The 23144-nt window shown below is 33.6% G+C and overlaps 1 protein-coding gene across 8 annotated transcripts in view; it reads left to right on the top strand.

Moving 5' to 3' along the window:
• Positions 1-13007, top strand: part of LOC125071998 (T-box transcription factor TBX3-like) — a 109898-nt gene extending 96891 nt beyond the window's left edge. For 2 of the 8 annotated variants that reach the window (XM_047682458.1, XM_047682454.1), the window contains 4 exons: positions 3416-3562; positions 4267-4343; positions 11092-11222; positions 11393-13006. In XM_047682458.1, coding sequence (XP_047538414.1) covers positions 3416-3562; positions 4267-4343; positions 11092-11222; positions 11393-11967 — 930 coding nt within the window. In that variant the 3' untranslated portion in view covers positions 11968-13006. Of the gene's footprint in view, positions 1-3403; positions 3563-4266; positions 4344-11091; positions 11223-11392 lie in introns of all 8 variants that reach the window. The other 6 variants (XM_047682459.1, XM_047682452.1, XM_047682455.1 and 3 more) reach the window with 6 other exon arrangements.
• Positions 13008-23144: the final 10137 nt, after the last annotated feature.

Genomic DNA, 23144 nt, shown 5'->3' with positions numbered 1-23144 from the left:
GAGCTGTTTCTCGTGATACAATATATGTAATTTTTATTTATATTCTATATTTTCTGTGTATCTGTGTTAAATTTAATACCTGGCTGCTGAGAGAGTTTTTTTCGCATATTTTATATTCGAATTAGAAACTTTTTTAATTGTATAATGATTCTATCAAATATATATTTTTTTATACACAATTACAACGCAACTGTAACTGTTAACGTCAAAACGATCTACTACCACCTAAAAGAAAGAGGGAACGTAGTTAAACATTAAGCTGTCTTCTTCTTTCTAATAGCAAATCAACAATGACAGAAAAAATCCGCGAAACAACACATCTATAACAGCACAGACAACAAATATAAAAACTTTTTTGAAAACCACTCAAAGCGAGCGAAACCTTTTTTGCGTAACTTCATTAAATAAAGAATAGATACCGTCGAGTTTTACTTCATAGATTATCTAGAATATAATTTATATACAAGAGACAGTGTAGTTAAAACAATGGTCGCATTAACATATATCATTGTCGGCTATAACGAAGTCGTAAAGGAGTGAATTACACGTAAGACCGGCCCTATAGAATTAATAGTAAAACAAAACGAGAGCCCTTGAATATTGATTTATAAAACGCACAGCGTCCGACATCTTGAGAGGAATTTCAATGTATATTTAGCATACAAACACATTATTTTCGCAATACAAAGCATCTACGACAATAGATGCACATATCTAGATTACAACTCCGTGGAATCTTTTAAATTTAAATACTAAATAACATACAAACATACATAAATATGTATGCGTTAAAGATTCTGACGTATTCTCGTATATACTTAGCTGTAATATGTTAGTAGTTAGAACTCGTGAATCTAAACATAAATATAGCAGATGTGTAATTAAATTCGTATTTCTAAAACGTTTATGGTATTGTTAAGACGCCGGGGAGGTGGTCCCTCTATCGATAAACAAGACACCGAAGTCAGATCATTTTCAATCTCTCGGGGGCCAACGTGCATAGCTAAAGTAATTTCACATCAATATAAAAAGCGTATCAAGTTATCTCTAAAATTTCGCATCATATATTATTATTTTTTTATATTTTATTTGACGGACGTATACTGCCGTTTGGTACTATTTAATTAAAGTGCTTTCATATAATTTCATAAATATATAACTGTTATGTAAACATTAATAAATGAAATACAATATTCAACACAAGATTATAAAGATGACAAAAAAGCGTGAAGCTAATACTTGTGACTCTAAGGCAGGATATATTATATAGGTACTTAAATTTAATTTTATTTAACTGATTTAACTTGGAATCGCAAATTTTGGGAAAGAGTAACTACTAAGTTTATTGCCAGTTCTCGGTAGAATCTACAATCCAAAATTGTTTTCATAATTTCTGAAAATTAACGATTCAAAAGCCAAAAAAAAAATTCGTAGGTAAAAATTGTTAAGAATTAATTTTCAATAACGTCCTCGGGACTGCAAGTAAGAGTACTTTTTCTATTCTCAAATTACAACGAATATAAATAAGCAAGGATTTATAAAGCCATTTATAGCTATTGCTTTTAACTTAAGTCTCAAAGAATACATCTTGTATGCATGCACTTGAGGCAAATTAAGAAAACCTTATAATCAAAATCAAAATATTCTTTATTCCAGTGGGCTCATAAAAGCACCTTTAAGTCATCATGTGTATTGAATTAAATATTGATTGTAATGTAAATATAAAATTGAATGTATTTAAACAAAAAATTATTGACAATTTTTTTTTTCTCTAAGTTAAAGTTTTCCTAAGTTTATATAGTAGTATTTTTTATTTTTATTTTGTGGTTTTTACGTAATATTTTTATTTTATCTTTAAATTAATATGTAAACTTTTTAATTGTGCACTGTTTATAGTTAGTAAATGTTATGTACACTTGTCATTGACGTACATATCTGATGTTTTAATATAGTCACTATAACTGTAAATGTTCAATATGTATGTTGTAAGTGTGCTTGTTGTAAGTAAATAAATAAATAAATAAATATAAAGCTCATCGGTTTTAAAAGTAGGTTCTACAGAGAGGAATATAACGCACACACATGCACAATTAAAGGATACATAATAGTTACTATGTATAGAATATTTTCATATTTTTTTTGTATGAAGTGTTATAGAAGAGGGCTGTCTTCCGATACAAGTCCTAATATAACTGCTATTAACTTAAGTTCGATACTGAAATAATTGTTTCTTTTTTAATCTGTTGAAATTTGAGCTTATAATATTTATATATATTGCCAGTTACAAAAAAAGCCTCGTGTATTCGTATTTAGAATTCTCATAGAAAAACCGTAAACAATGGATGTACCGTCACACCACTCATTACCGTGCAAGGCCGAGGGAGACAACCATGCATAATGTCCCATAATTTAGTAACCACACGTGGGGGTCACCACTGTTATTACGCAATGATGAAAGGACCGAGTAGAACCGTAGCCTGCGTAATATTTAAAGTGACAAAAAAAAAATAACAAAAGTAGTTTGTCTACGAAGGAGAGCTTAATACTTTTTTTTTTTAATTCGAAATTTAACTTGAATTCTTCAGTGTTTGCGTCACACAATTATTTCTAATAACATAATTATCTTACCAATCTTCAACAGTAATAATAGTGTATTTGTAGATTTGATTCACTTTCACCGAAATCAATCAAGCGCCATCAATTCAATTGATAGCCGTGTAAATATTTCTATCACACTAAACCCACGCTAACGAAACGACGGCCATTTTATAAATTACAATATCGCTGGATAATAAAAATGAATAAACACTTTTTAAAATAATGAAAAACGAAATTTCGAAACAATATATAAGGTACAAACAATGCTATCTAGAATATAACTACTAAACTACAATTATCCTTGTAACTAAGAAATGATTTTCTTTAACAACCCGCTAGTAACGAGATCGCGATCACCTCATGTTTCATTCAGTAGCGGCTGCAATAATGACCCTTAATGACGTACTGAAAACTCGGTCCCCATGCCATACTTTTATGGCAGTCCGTTTATTATGGATGAGGTTAATACAGAACTAGCTCTTCGTGGCCTTATTAGATAATCACACGCTTCGCCTAACGGAATAAAAACTTTTTATTACGAAATTGTCAAGTCGATGCTAGCAAATGTAACATGAGCTCTGAATTGTATTAAAACATGTATGAAATCGGGATCAAACAAAAACACAATAGTTCTTAAATTTTTTATTCAATTGTCTTTTTGTAAATAATAGGTTGTCAGTTCGCCGGTTGTTTATAATTTTATAACACTTATTTTATATACAGGGTGAATTTAATTAATTTTTATGTCTTTAAGCCGTTACCCCTAATAAGAAGTATTTCGATCAAGTTCCTAAGCTGTCTAAAGTGTGTTACGCAGACGATCCTGAACTCAATGCACAAGTACCAGCCCCGGTTCCACCTGGTGCGGGCCAACGACATCCTCAAGCTGCCCTACTCGACCTTCAGGACCTACGTGTTCAAAGAGACCGAGTTCATAGCGGTCACCGCGTACCAGAATGAAAAAGTAAGATTTCTTAATATATTCCTAACAAGTTATTATTTAAAAATATTTTTACTAGTATATACATATAATAACAAAATCTGTCCGACTTTGTCCTGTCTGTGCATTGTACCAATCGACATTGTCATTAATTGACCTAGGTAATATTTATGTTTATGCTGCCTTTATTATTATGTTAATTATATATATAAAATTTTCCTCTTTAATTATTTATTGCATCGATTTAATATCGCTCTTTTATTGTTACCGCTGTCAGTTCCGCAATAGCATTAGGAGACCACTGAAAATCAGTGTAGAAGCAACAATGTTTCTATTTTTCACTGAGTGGATGTCCTTTTGGCTAAATTACACTGCTGCACACTATTTATTGTTTTATATTATTTTAATTATTAATTTTTTACTCTTAAAACTTGTTCTGTTGTAGTTGTATTTTTAGTTATTATTACTTTTTTTTTTTTTGTTTGATGTATTTTAGGATAAGTGATATTTTGTTATGTTTCGTTGTGTATGTTGTGTGGAAGTAGTGTAATTTGCTCAATAAATGTTTATTATTATTATTATTATTATTAATTGAACGCCATTGGAACTTATGTACTGCGGCGCCATCTAGTGCCGAGTTACAACAGTCAACGTGCAGACAACTATTTTTAGAAATAATTTACAATAATAAAATCAGTATTAATAAATTTAAATATTTCTTTTATCAGATAACGCAGTTGAAGATTGACAACAATCCTTTTGCGAAAGGATTTAGAGATACAGGAGCGGGGAAAAGAGAGAAAAAGTAAGTATTTACATTTAGACGCACACGCACACGTTACAAAATACGTTTAAAAATCTTATAAGTCGTCGAACTCAATGCAACCACCAAAAAAACTATCAGTCCTCGGAATACTCATTCAAATAATGTCTCTAAAGTATTAAAATTCTATCGACTATGTCACAATCACTCCCTGACATTTCACTTTCGCGTTCTGGAATGACTTCGGACCTAGTGCCTACTAATTACTATACACACATTTTGTACAGTAAATAATAACGCTATGTGTAGAGATAGCAGTTTATTCGCTACGTTGGTAATAAAACTTATTCTAAATTGCGGATAGGATATCTTAAAACAGTTCTTAATTCGAATGATCGTTAAATGATTCAAATGAAATGTAATTGTCAACGATCCTTTTAATTTTGGCTAAAAAATTAAAGAAACCAAACGATTAAATGATTATTTTGTATCTGTTGTAGATTTTTTTTAAGCACATCTGAATATCACCCATTTGACAATTAACTTACACCATAAGTATCGGCTATGAAACGTGAGTGAGCCAGTGTAATTGCAGTCACAAAAGCCTAAATTCCCATTGTAAGTGGTATGGGATGTAAGGAATTGTTAACAACTTACACAGCACTCTAATTTGTCCTCCGGTGGCGCATTTCAATGCGACCTCACAAAATTAAAAAAAAAACTTATTTTAAATTACGTCAAGATATAGTAATAATAAAAATAAACTACAGATTAATAATACCACGACCGCAAGAATGCTAGAACATACATAAGATAATATAAAAAAAAAAAACAAAAATCTCTTTTATATGAATATATTTACTATAAATAGAAATATAATTATCCCGAAAAGACAAAAACAGTTCAGAACCATTTTCTTCCTGTTAACCGGTTTGATTTTTATGGTCTATATCTATTGCCGATCTTTAGTGTTGCCAATAAAAAAAAATATATAAATTAGAGTGGAAAAAGGTTCATTAATGTATTTATGATCGAAATTCGACAACTGAGAGACTAACTGACCAACTTAGTTATATTTAAAAGCCTGCAATAATTGATGAAGGTAAGGTGAACTAATTAGTTTATCTAAATCGTTTTGTTTCCAAGAAATTACGTTCAATAATTGACGTAATAATTCTTTTTAATAACAATTACTTTTATAATTTAAAACTAAGCAAATAATTAGCGTTAATCATTTTTGCACGCACGGCGTGTAATACATTTTTTTAAATAAAAGCTATATAACTATAAAGTGAGAGCCGAGATGGCCCAGTGGTTAGAACGCGTGCATCTCAACCGATGATTTCGGGTTCAAACCCAGGCAGGGGACCACTGAATTTTCATGTGCTTAATTAGTGTTTATAATTCATCTCGTGCTCGGCGGTGAAGGAAAACATCGTGAGGAAATCTCCATTTTTGTCTAATTTCAACGAAATTCTGCCACATGTATATTCCATATTGTGGAATACGCTCCAAACCTTTTCGTCAAAGGGAGAGGAGGCCTTAGCCCAGCAGTGGGAAATTTACAGGCTGTGTGTGTATGTATGTAACTATAAAGTGTGTTTCTTGTAGTGAAGCAATGACTTTGATGAAAATAATTATGATATACCCAACGATTGTATATAAAAAATACTGGCTCTTCTTATCTCACTAAAAATAAATATAGACGCGTACGTTTGCGTGTTTATGTGTTTCCTTGTGCACTCGATAAAATAAAAATCTGTTCGAAATAAAAACAAATAATTATAAAAGTCGATTTAAATCAAATCAAAATATACTTTTATCAAGTAGGTTTGATGGTCTGGTAGGTCAGGTAGGTTGAATAGTCATTTAACAAACTATATTAAGTGAAGCTACCACCGGTTCGGAATGTAGATTCTACCGAGAAGAACCGGCAAGAAACTCAGTAGTTACTCTTTTTCAACATCTAAAAATACAGTCATGTTAGTTGATTACAATTATATATGTATGTAATATATCCTGTCTGGAAGTCAACAAGCATTAACTCCACGCTTTTTTATCATCTATATAATCTTGTATCGAATAATATGCCTTCATTACCAATGTAATCTTTACAAATGATTTGAAATCATGAACGGCAAAGTTAAAAATGTCTGCGGAATTTTACTATAGAAATGGATACCTTCCCCCAAGACCGATCATGTTATTCAAGAGTCATTCGATTTTTCTACAGAAAAAATATCAGTAACTCAGATGCTCGATGTTGGAAGTGTACACTCCCATTCCCCGGAGTGCACGTAAAGCCATCGCTACTGCCCTAAAACCTTTGTAATTCTGCACACACTTGTGCACTACAATAGGTTCTATGTTGGCTGGTCTTGGCCCTTAAGATTGACCGCCTTGGCCTAAAACGGTCGTGACGACAATTCACATATCATCATTCATATAAAGATTTGATATAAAATAGACATATATATATATGTATATATATTTATTCCTATACCATTTTTATTTCTACAAAACTGCACCGTTAACCGAATAATATAATAAGTTAACAATTATAAAAAAAAAAACTGTTTATTGTGTTACATACAATACTTAAACTATAAAAGGTTAGGAACGAAAACCTAGTAAGGACTAGTACTTGACTATAATTCAAATCAATAATTATAAATTTATAATAAAGGCTTAAGCAATCAAAAAATAAATAAATATTTTATTATAAGGTAAACAAAAAAAGGACAAAAAACACTAGTAGTCATTCTATAATATTAATTTTCCCTTTAGCTAATCTGTGTCCTTGTAACGAAATTGCAGTTACGTCATTATAAAATTATAGCATCGCAACTTATTTATAAAAGTCAGTACAACAACTATACTAATAAACTTGTATTGCAATACTACAAATAATTAAAATTTACATAACATTACGTACACAAACTAAGAATATACTTATTTAATAAAAGTGTAAATATTTAATGAACAAGGTATAGCAAAATAAATGCTAAAATAATTATAAGCAACTACGTGAAAAAAATTAGCGTTCGTATTAAATATTTTAAAAATATTTCGGCTGAGTGTGAACTCTAACTAGTTCAAACGTACCCTCGAGGTAGGTGGCAATTCGAACACCCAAAAGGCGTAAGATAAATGACGGCAAAAACAGTTCACTATTTAAGTAAAGTTAACAGCTAACGAAATTAGCCCGCTATCTCTCCAAATTAATTAGGGCGAGCTTTTCTGAACGCACCCGACGCCCGGCGCCGTTCGAAATTCAAATTAAACCAATCTGGCGCCTCCTTATTCGTGTTCCGAGTTTAAACATGGCGGGTAACGGCTCAAAATGGTGGAGTCATACGACTTGGCGCTTTTTCCATCGTCTTTAGCGTGCAAGGGAGAAAATTGGATTTCCGCGATAAAATCAGCTTTAGTTTTTTTCACCGCATAATTTGATAGAACTCACCGCGGCAGGGATATCTTGTGGTTCCGCTTACTTATTTGAAATTCAAAGAGAACTCAATTAGTAGACACGGACAGACAGTGCAGGAATTATGTGTAAGTGTTCGTCTTTATCGAGATCTGCATTTTGATACTAGCGCAGATATGAACGCTAGAGTAATTCTATTTATTGCTGTTTAAGAATATCAAGTAGATGTTATCTACGCGCTTTAACTGTACGTTCTTAGATGTTAAAAGATATTTTTGTAAAGTTTTGGATGCAGACGTTTTTCTTATAATCGCATTGATTTTATGAGAAATATTAAAATATGCATATTTATATTTGAGTCATATTTAAACAATTTAAATTATTTGTCTAAATTATGCAATTTCATTAAAATCCAAAAACCCGTTGAAAACATATCACGAGGACGTTTTGTTCGCATAGGAAGTAACATGACTGTTTAAAGAGGGTCAGGAAAGCATCTTTAATTCGCTTACACAACATTTTGCACCGCAGCATCCGAATTACAGGACGTACGCCGCCGGACGCCGGAAGCTCATCTTTTCAAAATGGCCGCTGACCGGAAGCGCGGGAAACGTGAGCGTTTTGACAAACGTTTTGTAAAGCCGCGGGGGACACATGGCGCGCATACCTCATCGTTTCTCGTTTCGCTTTGTGTTGCGGAATTTTATATAATTCTGCTATCAAGGTCAGCTTCGCAACGAACAAGTTAATTACTTTGTAATTGTGTCGCATACTTTGTAGTGTGCACAGTCGACTGGTGACACTGCGTCACGTGACCGCGTGCATCTTGCCTGATTAGATTACATCGATATCATTTAGTTCGGTAAATTTTAGTTTAAACCGCAATTTAATAATATTTTAATCTATAAATAGATGCGCTTCAGCTGCTTAAAAAAATATTTAACCGATGATTAACAAGTTTTTTTAATTCGACTTAGTTGTTATTAATATCTACTTATCAAATGTCGCAATAGTAGAAACAAGCCGTGTAAAAAATAATATTTTTTACTAAGTTATAGGCAAGAGTTACAAAGACGCAATGTGAACTCACTCTTTAAAATATAAATAAAACGTCTGAAAATAAACAAGGAACGAATTTAAACTGTATATATGGAAATAAAAATTAGCTGGCGCCCAAGCAAGAGGCGAATTATTAAAATATGCTGAGCTTAGACTCAGTACAGCTTGAACACGCTTTAGTTGAGATCCATGTGTCTATTCTCTATTCCATAGCTTACGTGCAAGTGAGACCTAAGTCAGTATTGGAAAATAAAAAAGAAACTTCAATCCTCAAACATTACGCTCGACGTTTCAAGTTGAAAATCACACCTCCGGCTAAAACAATTCTGCCAGTAGTCATTTGAGCACTTTAACAAACTCTTCCGAGAGTTTTCAATAAAAGCTTCAGGGTTTTGAACTGTGCCGCTTTTTTGTGGGATAAATTTTTTTTTGGTAAAATTACAAGGCGAGCCACCCCTGCCGCGTTTACATTGTAACACGAACACCCTAATGCGCAGTTTAACTTAGGGTTGTACAAAATTAATTATATTATTTTTTTATTTCATTTACTGTATATTAGTTAATTTAATTTATCAAATTATAGACAAATAGAGCCGTATACGTTTCACAAATCAAATCAGCATCTCGTTTAACAATCAGTAAACAATAGTTTATTTTTATGTATTTGTTTAATTTTACTTTAATGGCATGCCACACCATATATACAATTATTATAGTGATTAATATACAAGTTTATGTCTAATAAACAATTATCTTTAACTATTATAATGGTATTAGAAAATCATTTTAATAATATATAATCGATTATAAGAATGTATTTCGAGAATATATAATAAGTATTATATATTTTAATGATACATAACATACTTGCAAGTCTTTAGGTATTAAACCATCAGGAATGTATTTAATTAATTTTTGATACTTGTTTTTACATATACGAAAATTTTAATATAAAAAAATTTAATTTGAATTGTTTGTTATAATAAATTATATACCACATAAACTCTCCGTAATCCCTATAAATCAAACTTAATACAAGAATTAATTCAGTTAATATTTGACAGCCCTATGATACAAGGGGTGGCACAAATTAAATTCTATCAGTCGGCGATGAGACGAGTTAATAAAATAAATTTAGAACGGAACCCCGGTAATCAGGGGTCCCGGTCTGCGGGATGAAGACGACCGACGTATTTAGGGATCAGTGGGACAATGCGGATAAAAACTTGTTTGTTTTGCGGCAGAAGGCGAATAATTGGCCGGCAGGGTTAGCGGACATTTTAAAAAACCTTGCTTTTGTTCTATAAACGGAACGAGACAATGACAGTTGAATATAGAACAATTAAAAACTGACTATCACTTAAATTACGTTCATGATTTAAATTTAGAAAAAGTAACCGTATTTATGTTTTTTTTTTCTGTTGACACAGTTAGATTAGGGTTACCTATATGAAAAAATAATAAGTACATAAATCTTATAGGTGTAGTTATATTTTTTACACCTACTTGAGAACTTTAGTACGAAGAGTTTATTACTATCCTAGAAGTAAGGCAAACTGCAACGATCTCTGATGACATATCTGCCTAGAAATAAATATTATTAGAAGCTATTATTGACTTCCATAGTTGTTATACAGATAGTTTGGATCAATTTGGTCATATAAGTTTCCTCGTATATTTTAGATAATATAAATGTATTCTAAATGTTATATTGAAACCACATAAAGCTATAGACTGTTAAAAAACTAACGCACATTCGTGACACGTTCGACGGCAAAAGGGCGACGTTCGCCACTATCATTAGGAGATGATTAACCTTTGGCGGTCGAGGGTCGCGGGCCATTAGCCGAAATGTCAACCGTTTGACACCCGTTGAAAGTTGCCATTTAAAATAGATTAATTTTTTTATTATGCTAGAAAAATAGCAAAGAGGAAATTAAAAAAAAAAATTATATGTGAAAATATTAAATGTAATAAGTCATTTTTTCTTTTTTTATTTATTTAATGGCTATTAAGTTGGAAAAAATATAAGCCATAAAATTTGTGCTTAAGTTGTAATATCCATTAGACCTGTTAATACACTGACTCACTCACCATTAGCCGAATACACATAACATTATTATCGTTTAAAGATAGAATATAATAAGTAACAACTACAATTTATAAGTCGAACCTTTTTTACCTTCAACACTTTTTATGAAGTGTTACACTAAGACTGTTGGAAAGAGATAGTATTTTATTATATATTGTAATTCTTGTAAAATAAAATATTTGAAAAACAATTCACAATGATAACACGAGCAGTCTGTCCGTGTACCGCAGGCAGGCGCTGCTGACGGCGCGGTCAGACACACGGGAAGATGACGACGAAAGACCACTCGACGTCGGAGGGCCTTCCAGTCCGCCGCCGCCGCCGCCGCAGCACACTACCAGCTGTAAGTTTATACCTTTATTTTTAAATAGTATTATTATCTTAGTTCTAAACCAATGGATGTCTTCTTTGAATAAACTTAAACTTTTAAATTTGAAGAATGGATGTTTATTATTTTCATTCAATGTATATTTCTTATCATCACTTGTATCTAAGACTCAAACTCTTTTACAGCATGGTTTAGTTCAAGCGGAGGTGGAGCGGATTCCGGCGCTGATGAAGCTGGTTCAGATTCTTCATGTTCGGGCGGCGCACGCGCACAATCCCCTCCTGCGGGTCCCTCGCGACCCTCCCCGGCACCAGACGTCTCACTCGGTCCTCCGGTTCAGCCACCTCTCTTACCATACCTTTACCCTCCTTCACTGTACCCACCACCATTCTTTCCTCCACATCAAATGCCACCAGGCCTCCTTTTCAATCTTCATCCCCTACTCCAGCAATATTCTCTCCCACCTCCGCCAGCGCCGCCGGCCCCTGCACCGGCGCCGTCACTCAGCAAAACGCATAGGTTCGCACCTTACGCGCTGCCGGGCTTAGGATCTGCTTTCGAACAAGTAGCTCCGAGAGCGAGAAGCCTCAGTTCATCTCCGGCGCGGCCGAGGGCAGGCTCCCCTCCGGCACGAGCGGCCTCGGCTGACCCTCCTCCCGACGCTCCCACGTCTACGACGAGCGCCGCGACCCCCCCTGCGTCCGATCTCAAAAGCATCGAACGCATGGTCAACGGTCTCGACGTCGAGACACAGGACTGACTCGAGTGTACATAGAGTGTATTTATATCAGCTCCCGCGCCGGGGCGTCGTTTTGTATCGTTCCTATTTTGTTTTTCTGTCGAGTTCTATTCGGGTCGATCGTAATGTTTGTAAATAGTTAAGCTTACACTAGATGGTTGTTTAGTCGTCATTAATGTTCGATGGACGATCCCACGGGAATTACTCGTTTGCAGAATGCTTTTATTTTTACCATAGAGTAATATAATCTGTCAAGTTTTAAATTACATTTTGTTTTATGTAAAGATATATTTTTGATACAAACTGTTTCATTTGTTCGTCTGTGACTTGTCAATGTTAACTAAAAATAGGTAAATATTATATTATAATTATTTTCGAGCTAACTATGGTCATAATAAAAGTTTCCCTCTATTTCGTATATTGCAACATTTTCATTCTACTGCAAAGTCAGTTAAGTCAATGCTAATACTGATTTGTCGTCAGTGCGTAAATTTAAAAGAGGTTTTATATCCGAACTGTCAAAGTGACATTAAAACAGATAATGTTGCAATCGAATCAACAGTGACGTCACATCGAACACGTAGTTTGAAACACAATAGTTTTCACATTAGATTCTCCACTGCAATAGCAATAGGAATACAATTGTCGATGAAAAGGGCTTACGATATTCACTAAGGAATGTAGAATATTATACTTCTCCTTTTATTAAGAATATTTGAAGACAAAAATTGAATAAGTTAAGGTTTTTGTGACTTTTTCATTATTATTTCATTCTCCTACACGATCTAACCTCATTTTATCGACATTAGAGAGCCCCTTTCATCGAAATTTTTCAATATGTTTCATTTTCCCACTCTAATAGAATAAAATACCTAATTAAATAATATTGCTTTATTTTGTAAATACAATTTGTAAGGTATATTTACGTGTTTACTAATCGACATATTTTGAAAATATGTTTTGTCAATTGTGCTGTGAAAAGAGTGCGTTTAGTTTTTATTTACAAAATTAAAAAAAAGAACAAATTATAAAAAAATAAATTAACTATTCTATAGAGTATTTATTGCCCCTAATTGTATTTTTTTTTAAATGTATAAATGTATGCAAGAATAATTTTATATTTTCTTACCATTTGTATATTATTTCAAGAAGTAAAAACTAAACGCAACTGAAAAAAATAAACGATTGATAAAAATCTAACTGTAAGTTAAATTTTGTAATATATAGTTGATAAATATTTAGTTAAAATACAAAATATATAATTATAAATGAATATAATTTTCCATGGAATTCATTAAATATAAGCGCATTAAAGTTTAACTGGAAATAGACGGTACATATGTGAAAAATGTAATTTCTTTTTTCTTTTTTCACCATTAACAAGCCAACGATTTGAGTAAAAGACGCATTAACGTATTTGATTTGCCATTTTTCTACAGATTAAAAAGACATTGCTTGGTGAAATTGAATGAGACTGTAACAAATATGACACCTGTATTGAAAACTATTCATTAAAATATATAGATAAATCTATTGACAAAATCAAGAATATTGTTTCTTTTGAACCCTTAGTATAAGAAATACATAAAAGAAAATTAATTTAAAAAAACAAACATCACATTATTTTATCAATATAATGTAGGAACTAACGACGATATCTAAGGCCAATTAAAAAAAAACTAAGAAAGAAAATTTTGACTGAAGTGTCATCACCGAGCCGAAGATACTTATACTCAGAGTATTAAATTTAGAAAGTGTGTTTCCTCTTGTTACATAAACACCTCCTTAGAAAGGATTTTAGAAAAATCTATCCCTAAAAGAGAAAACCAAATGATAAAAGTATCCGTCAGTATATTTATCATCACAACAAAAAAATTACGAATATTTAGTGTTAATTTAAAAATTAAACATTAAATACTATAAATATAATATATATTCTTTATGACGAAAATAATCTTGTTACGCCATTTAGCGTGCAAAGTTCATAGTTCACTATTGTAATATAAAGATTTACCTAAAGATCCTCCTAAATAGATTAACAGCAGTCGGAGAACGACTACTCTTAAAAACTACCTCATCATAATTCGCCTACTTTTATCTCAAATATTTAGTGTACTTTGATATCCAACTGCTTTAAAAGATTTCATAGCATAAGTCTTACTCCTTGTCGCCAATGGGATTACTGATTCCAGCGTTTACAATGAGCAGATGATGACGTATGCGGTTATAAAAAAAATATTAATCCTATATTACGAAGTCTACTGGTTGAAATTGGGTAGATCTATTTTCTTTTAGTAGATGTAAATTTCACGTAACCTAATTCACCAAGGATAATTTCACATTCAAAACTTTTTACTTTCATTTAGTTTGTGCCTTAACCGACAGGACCTGTTAAAACGTTCTGTTTAGGTGAAGACTTGTTACAAACGATATACATTTTATACACAACAGTGGCTTTATGCTCATATTCCTTTGTCGTAACGTTATTAGAGTAAAAATTAAAAAAAAAAACACTATCATTTGTTTTCTGTGTCCTCATCTCTAAAGCTCACTGTTGCAAGCATCCTGATGCAACATAGAAAGTTGGAAGGCCTTGGACAAACAAATACAGACCTCAGTACACGTCATTGTTATAATAAAAACGAAGGAACGAAGACCTCGAGGCACATAATCAAAAACAAAACACAATCTTTAATCGCAGCCGTGACACTCGCCGGCCATAAAAACTTTTTTCTAACTTGTATAACAAGCTTCATAGTATAATTGAAGACGCTCCCAAGTCTAAGGCTTAGTGTAGGAGATAGCATCTGATAAAAATCCGACGAGGTGTCACGTACTGGCGTAATTGCGTACTGTATCAGATGGAGCTCGCCATTCGCCCACTTAGCGTATTTGTATGCTAAACTAGTTTTTCTTTGATACGTTTTATAAGGTGCTACGCGAAGCAGATGAATGATAACCGAAAGTACGTACCGTCGCCGTATCTGCGTGTTGGTGTGATAAACTGCGCAGATTGCGCTCTGGTTTATGCCCATTCATGCTCCACGAGAATTGGGTGGGTAATGAGGAGTAACGTTGATTATCATCTATATCCTGCAGGTTCCACAATTAAACCCGTGTAACGTTATCATTGAGACGATATTGAATACACTTGTGAATTCGTTGTGAAATTACAAAACGCGTGAACTAACTCGACCGGGCAGATATTAGTCACGAGTGATTGCGCAGATATAGTTTTTAAGAACAAAAGCGTGAAGCGCGTGCGGTAACTTAAGCTAGCACGAATACACATATTCACACGCGAATACAATTAAGTATATAGTCTAATCAGCTACGTACGTTTAGTATTTACTGTTTGTGTGCGAATGTTTCGAAGAGTCAACTTAATACCAGGCCTTTTTAATTAGCACGTATTCTTGTCTCAATAAACAGATGTTATAATTAAGTATTTTATCGAAACGCAAAGGAATGACAATGTAATTAAATGCTGTAATGTATATGTCGTATATTGTCTTACTTATTGTAAACAAATATTTATCCTTTTCTTTAATACCAAACATGACTGAGATAGCGATAGTTTCAGCCCTGTCGAGTTACCTTGTAGTCGATTGTGATAACAATTGCAGTAAATTTAAATAAATATTTTAAGATTTTGACTTTAAATTGACACGAAATCACAGTCGAGATCCTATATAAGTTACAGTAGGTATTTATAAAAATGTATGAAACACTTTCTTTAAATTTCAACATTTAAACAAATTTAACCAAAATCGTTATCGCTGGGTCGGAAGTAAAACTAAAGTGGATATTAGTAGTTGAGTGAATTAGTATTATATTATAAGACCAAGAGATGTTTGCAGTGCATAACATAGCTCTTAGAAAATTGCCATCAAATATGTAAATCTAAGATTTGTTTATTTTTGCTCGTCCTCCCATTGAAACATACAATGATATTCTGTACAACTGCTCGAATGTCCTAGAAAACGGATATCACAGTAAAGTTTTTCCGAACACTGCTCGTGCTCGAAGTAACCTCGTATAAAAAAGAGTTAATAAATAAAAATCTCGTAAATCACACTTGACACGTGTCACGTGACGATCGCCGATGTGTACTTGTCTCAACTTGTAAGGAAACTTCGCGCCGATAACTCAGCAACACGCGCCGCATAGCCAATAGATTACTTTCTATAAACATTTTTCCAGTCGATCCAACGATAAGATATTGCTTGTGACATTTACGATTTAAAAAATTTCTAACAAATCCATCCATATAAGTCGATACTAATATTATAAATGCGAAATATATTAGATATATATATTAACTAGATGTGCCCGCAACATCGTGCGCCTTTGAATAGACTAATTGACTGATTTTTAAAATCCATTTTAATTATTTAAGGTTAAGGAACCCAGTAAAAGTTTTTTATTTAATTCTAGTACATATTTGCTGAAAAATATCAAATTAAAAGTTCCATACTTTGACAATATGGCGCTGCAATGGGGTCGGTGAAATCACTTGCCTGTATTGTAATCTGTGACACATATAATCCATATACAAGTAGGCAAACGAGGTTAACAAGCAAGTGACGTCATCGTAAACCCGACCAATCAATAGCGTTTTGTGTCACGTGACAAACGCTCTTGATATTAAAGAAATACATTTTTTATTCCGCCACGCTTCTCCAATGAGGATTGGTGGATAGACGTGGTAAAATTCCTTACGATATTTCATTACACTGCCGAGCACGTGACTAATAAAAAAAAAATTAAAGACACGAAAATTCACTAGTGCTTATCTGTCTTGGAAACAAGAGTAGTGTAGTGTAGTTCCCACCACTGAGCCACCTCAGCTTAAGTGTTATGTAGTTACACTTAATTTACTTATAGTTTATGTATTAACTTGTTTATGAGAACTAGCCAAGCTCAGGCTCGGCATGCATTATATATGTGGGATACTTGCATTTATATTATGTATTTGCTAGAACACGGCCTTAGCGAAATTCATAATTAAATAAGTAAGCCCGTTCTGTCGTATATGGTTAATCGTGATCTTAAACTTAACGAAATTACACCATAAATCAACATTTTAGGAATTCACATTAATTAAAATTGTAATTTATCACAAAAAAAATATTCAGAGAAATAACTTAGTTGTCCAACTCGAAACCGGCGTGAAAAGTTATTCGAAGTATTTCGAACCGTGAGAATGAAAATTGAAAAAAGCCGCTAACAAGCTATAGGCGATTCCCCATTATAATTAATTGTTAAACCCCACTCTGTCCCGCTCGGATAAACGGTAATCCTATATAATCATCTCTTTCGTTGATACGGACGTCGTCACAAATCACTTGAGACAATGCAGACAGATGCAGTGGCAATCTAGAGGTAAATTCTGAGTTTATTTAGGACGTGATAAAACTGATTTAGGAACAAATCCTAATATAGTTGAAGTGATACAATCGGAAACGTAAAGATCAAGTCATAATTTACTTATAAAACAACTTAAAAGATTTTTTTTTTTAATTTATACAACTGAGAATGAAGATAAAATTAGAAAAGTTAATGGTCAAATCACGTCCACGTGAAATGGTGGCAAGTTAACAAGCAGCATTAATTTTAAAATTGAATATTTAATAATCAAATGACATTTTTACTAAAGTAAGAATCATGTAAATTTCCCACAGTTACGTAAGGGTAGGAGTCCCTTTTGAGAAGAAGATTTTTGGACAAAGATTAATGCAAGCTAGTGACTTTTTTTGTGCTCCAAACATTATTTGTAATCAATATCAACGACATAGCAAATATACCCACGGAATCGTAGCGTTTTTCCATTTAAGCGGTTTCATTCATAACAACAATGACAATATTATCAAACAAAAAAATCGTATAACTATCTGTATTTTATAAGAGTCTAGAATGATCGAACTAGTTCCGCGGTACTGTGCTATGATGTACCAAATCCATTGAGCATTATTTTGCAAATAATCGATCCCACGTTCTTGAGTGCTGAACGAATGAACACTGGCGCAGCGGGTTATAAATGCAGAGATTACCTTTTAGTGTACGGAACCAATTTGCCGAAAGCGAAAACGGGAAAAAAATATCGGAATGTAAAAGGTAAAGTAACAAAAGTTTCCCGTCGAATATATCGGGAGCGCTCTCGTATGTTACAATTTTTTCCGTCCTGTACCGAAGCCGGCAATTGTTACCGAACAAAAAGTGACATTTATTCGGCCATTTTCGCGACGACGAATTGCGGCCGACAAAAAATTATGAATTTTTGGACATTTCCATCGCCGGTGGCGCGGTTAGGCGCCGCAGAATTTTAACGAATGTTCGTTGACGACATCTTTCGCTGTCCGTGTCGACTTTTTATCATTTCAGAGATATTTATTAGGGAAACCCCTCGGTTTGACGTCGTCGTCATCCCGGGGTGGCGAGGGCTCCTGCGGACGAGCTAACTAATGATTCGTAAAATTAAAGATTGCCCGAATTGCTTTTAGGAGCAAAATGTTAAATTCACATTATACGACATACATATCACGTAGACACGAAGATTTAATGTCAAAAAATAATCTTATTATTTTTACAAAACAAAAGATCTCACAAGATCTCTTTATAAATACAGCCGACAACACGATGGAAACGTCACGACAGCTGCCAGCGTGACGCTGGAGGTCTATCTCTACCGTATCCTAAATCTTATGATGTCATTTTGAATCACGAATCACTTCATTTGTTTTTCATTTTACAGAACAAAAACAAACATCTAAGTAAACCATTATTTATTACATTTTATTATTCAAGTATGAGATCGTCAAATTTGCTATCCGATTATATGTGGTCACTGCCACTCTGTGTGAAATATTCATATTTCCTTCAACCTTCGATGTGATAACTATATTCAAGAATATTTTACGTGTCTTGTACCTGTAATAACACCAGCTCACCGTTTTAAACAGAATAAAACAATACGACTTACCTATTGCTGTTTAACGGTAGGATTATTAATAAGTGGTACCGCCCGTACCAACGCGAAAATGCTTACCATCGAATGAAGTGACCACTTTGAGTCCTAGCACTAATTAAAATATAAATTATATAAAAAACGTATTTCGATATTATTTTTGTTTTTGACCATTACCAGCAATGCTAGTGATATCCTGTCTAAACACGCACTGAGTATTTTCGTTTTTATTTTATAAATATGATATAAAAGATAAAGACGTACATAAAACTCATGAATAATTCCCTTTAGCAATTGCAATCGTAAGCAAGATATTGCATTAATTGATTACATCCTATTTTTTATAGGCATGTTTTCGCAAGTTAGCAGCTGAGGAATACAAAATCATTTTACCCAGAAACTAATCGACGGGTAATTTAGACAGACAGCCATCCTGCCTGAGACAATAGCAGTCCGCATGCATTATGCATCCCGCTACCGTTTTTGGGAATATGACTATGCGAACATTGTCTAAAATTGTGCAACTCTTAAAACCGTAAGGGATTGCTCAACAAGTGATTGTACTTTTCAATCTTACAAAAACATATCCTATTGCCAACGAAATAAAATCCAATTCCGTTTAACAGAGTCCTCGACATCAGTGCAAATGATTGCAAATGCAATCACGTTTTGGTGCATTCAGGGTTTAGTATTCACCCAAGTCAAAAACACTTGACGGGTGGCCTGATCTATTTCCGACAGCTACCGAGAAACGGCGAGCCACCGAACTGCGCAGAGATTACCTGCCACGATACTCTAAATTAATGACTCCCGCGGCCCCGATGTATGTCTTTCAGCGTATGTTAATACCGACTGAGATTTATCTTATCGCGACCGCCGACTAAAATCAATCCATCCGATTCCACCCCACGATATAAAGTGAATCGATGAGACGGAAACTTCGGTGTCGAGAAAAAACAGAAAGTAATTTTTACTCCAATCAATCACCCGAAAAAACGGGCCTTGTTCGTCGGATAATTCGCTAGAATTCCAGCGGAGATTTAGTAGCGGGTCGCGTGCTAAACCAGAGACGATATAATGAGCGGCGCGCTCATTGTCCGATCCAAAAAAGAGAAGATAAATAACCAAATGAGAATGGAAAAACGGCAAAAAAGCTGAAATAAAGGAAGCTTCAATTGGACAAAGGCGCCGAAGAGGGATAATTCGTCGGGGATATGCACCAATTGTCACTGTTTTGCTTGCTCTTTTTTTTGTACCGGCGTGCGGTGACAGCGCAGGTGCAGACGACGCTGGCGTGCGAATGATAAAATTGTCACTCTAATGCACTTCGGAGTCCACGTCGAAAACTAATACCTTCGATACATAAATACGAGTACTACGAAATCAAACTTTATCAAACATGCTCTTCTTATAAGCACATTTGAATCATCATGTTACAGGATAGCATTGAATGTGAAGCGAACACCGGTTAGACACGAAAATACTACCCAGAAGAACTGGCAAGTAACTCAGTGATTTCTATTTTTCATTAAAAAAAACATAGTCAACTGACTACTAACGTCACGCCATATTATATGCCGTATTATAAATAAAGTAATTCTGTCTGCTTGTCTGTTGCTATTTCACGAGCAAAACACTGAAATGAATTTGATGAAGTGGGACATGTACCAAGATTAAACTCTATAGAAGGATATAGGGTACTTTTTTAGCCTAACGCCTGACGACCGACCTCCAAATCGAAGGATTGACCAATCTCGAAATCTAGGGAAACCGCGGGCGACCAATAGTCAACTTGATAAGCCTATATGTATTTTTGTTCTAATATAACATTTAAATGTATTAAAAGGCAAAGTTAAAAATATCTACATAATTACAGTATGAGTATTGAGGTTATGTATGTGGTTGGGGAGTCGGAAACGTTCAATAATAAATGATATTAATATTATATTATAATTAATCACATCTACAATTCATATAAAAATGTATATAAATAAACAGTTCAAGTCGTATTGACGTAAGTTGCCCAAATATTTCTACGGTCTCTTTCAGTCATCAATGATTTGACATTCGTTAGAAAAAGAATACAACAATAATTACCCAATCACCCCTAAACAATATGAATAGGCAAAGACGCTCGTCTTTATATTGCCGTTACACAAATTCCCAACCAATATCCGAGATCGTATCTAGACATTAATATAGAACGCGGCCAGATAGCGATCTTTCCCTTTGCGGCTCGCCCAAGTCGTTTGGCAGATCCAGAAATCAACCGCGACGAATCAACGTCAAGCGTATAAAATCAACATTTAATATTCGACACCAGTCGCAATCGCAATAAATGTCCAAATATTTGTCGCAAAGCATTTCGGTGAATTCAAATAAAACCGTGACTAAAGGCCCTAGTGTATCCCTAGAGATCGGTCAAGTGCCACTGTTCTGAGTCAGATAATACTAAGTCTTAACTCGTCAAGATAAAGTCGATTTTTCATCAAAATTTATGAAAATACAACATACTTAAGACGTCAAAATCGCGTGATCGCATTTGATACTCAAATGCAGTAGCCTTATGATATAATTCACGTTATCATATTTCGTCGAACCATTATCAGCGAACATACAAAATTGAGCTCTGTGTCTATCGATATTAGGTCTATAATCGCAAATTAATTGATAAAAATTCTAGTAAAGTGGACAGGCCTTAATACTAGATTCGCAACGGCTAATATTTTGCGGTAATATTGGCCAGTAGATACACGATAATATATTGGGTTGGCGAGCTGGGGCTCTGTCACGGTTTTCATATCAAAATTAAATATCTGCAGTAGGGAGAGAACTCGTGCAAACCAGGAATGGTTTATCTATTTGTTTTGCTTCCCTGTAAACACGCTTAGATTTGTTTTATCTGACCACTGTTAAGAATGTCCCAGGCAGATAGTATACTCGTACCTAGGGATAACGAAAGAGTCTAGAAAAAATAATACACTACCGTACGGCGAACATAACGGGGTTTTTCTTTTCTCTACTTTAAACTTTTCTAGAAGAGGTAACTGAAAGATGCTGTCTCTTGTACATATTCAAAACTCTCTTAATAATTACAAAAATCTTAATTCAATTACGAACAAAGATATAGCAGACATCAAATTAAACATAGAACAGACAATATAAATAGATACATAGATAAATAATACATTGAATTTAATTTTATTAATACATGAGAAGAGCACAATAATTATTACAATAATTGGAACATTTATAGCACACACACATAAACTTATTTCGTCTTTATATATTCTGTTCCAAAAATATTGCTATACGAAACTACCCACATATGATTCTATTTTCAATGTTTTATTTTTATTAACTTGAGTCTTTAAGTCTTGTTGCGTAAGCTCAAAATGAAAATTTTATAAATTTGTCTTTAAGTTTCTGAAAACTTAATGGTCTTTGTAAAACAGAAATAATAAATAAAATAAAAAACAAAAAAGCGTGAATCGATTTCCAAAAACTCCCGAATGAGATCCTAATGTGAGTTCTTAAACAGTCAGTATTGCTTTTTTATTATAATAGTTTGCGACTAGCAAGAGGCATTGACATTGCAAGATTACAACAAATGTTAACTATTCCCAACATCGCCAAAACGTCACCAAACTTGATAACTAAGATGTAATGTCCCCTAGATAAACTACCTCATTTATTTTTACAACCAAAACACAATAATACTAAGTATTACTGTTTTGAATATGTGTCAATATTCAAGGCTTTCTACCTGCCCAAACAGACAACTCTACTTGGTGCCAGAACATTGTGCAAACCCGTCTTGATTCTTCATTATAAATAAACAATATTGAAAATGTGTTATAATTACTAAAATGATAAAATGTAACCTGAGGATGTTATCGCTAGCGATATAAAATATTAATATTACGATTCTCTTAACGGTGTCATATTAATGGCTCGTAAATACAACACTGTTGCAGGATGATGACATTGAGCGTGGACGACGCCACGACTCCTATTTCCGCGCCAATAATATCAATCCAACTAGAAATATATATAGAAAAATATACGTATTGAAAGCTACAAAATCTGAATCTTTGACATTTTCTTTTGCTTAATTATAAGTATAATGTTATATTAATATTAAACTTAATTAAAAGTACAAAGGACGTTACGCTTAGCCCCTATGTTGGAGGCGAATTGTCTAAAAAATAAATCAGCAATCAAGCACAAG

The sequence above is a fragment of the Vanessa atalanta genome, chromosome 20, assembly GCF_905147765.1.
Source record: "Vanessa atalanta chromosome 20, ilVanAtal1.2, whole genome shotgun sequence".
Classification (NCBI taxonomy): domain Eukaryota; kingdom Metazoa; phylum Arthropoda; class Insecta; order Lepidoptera; family Nymphalidae; genus Vanessa; species Vanessa atalanta.
Note: the sequence above shows the minus strand (reverse complement) of the source record. Positions and strands in the feature narration are given on the sequence as shown.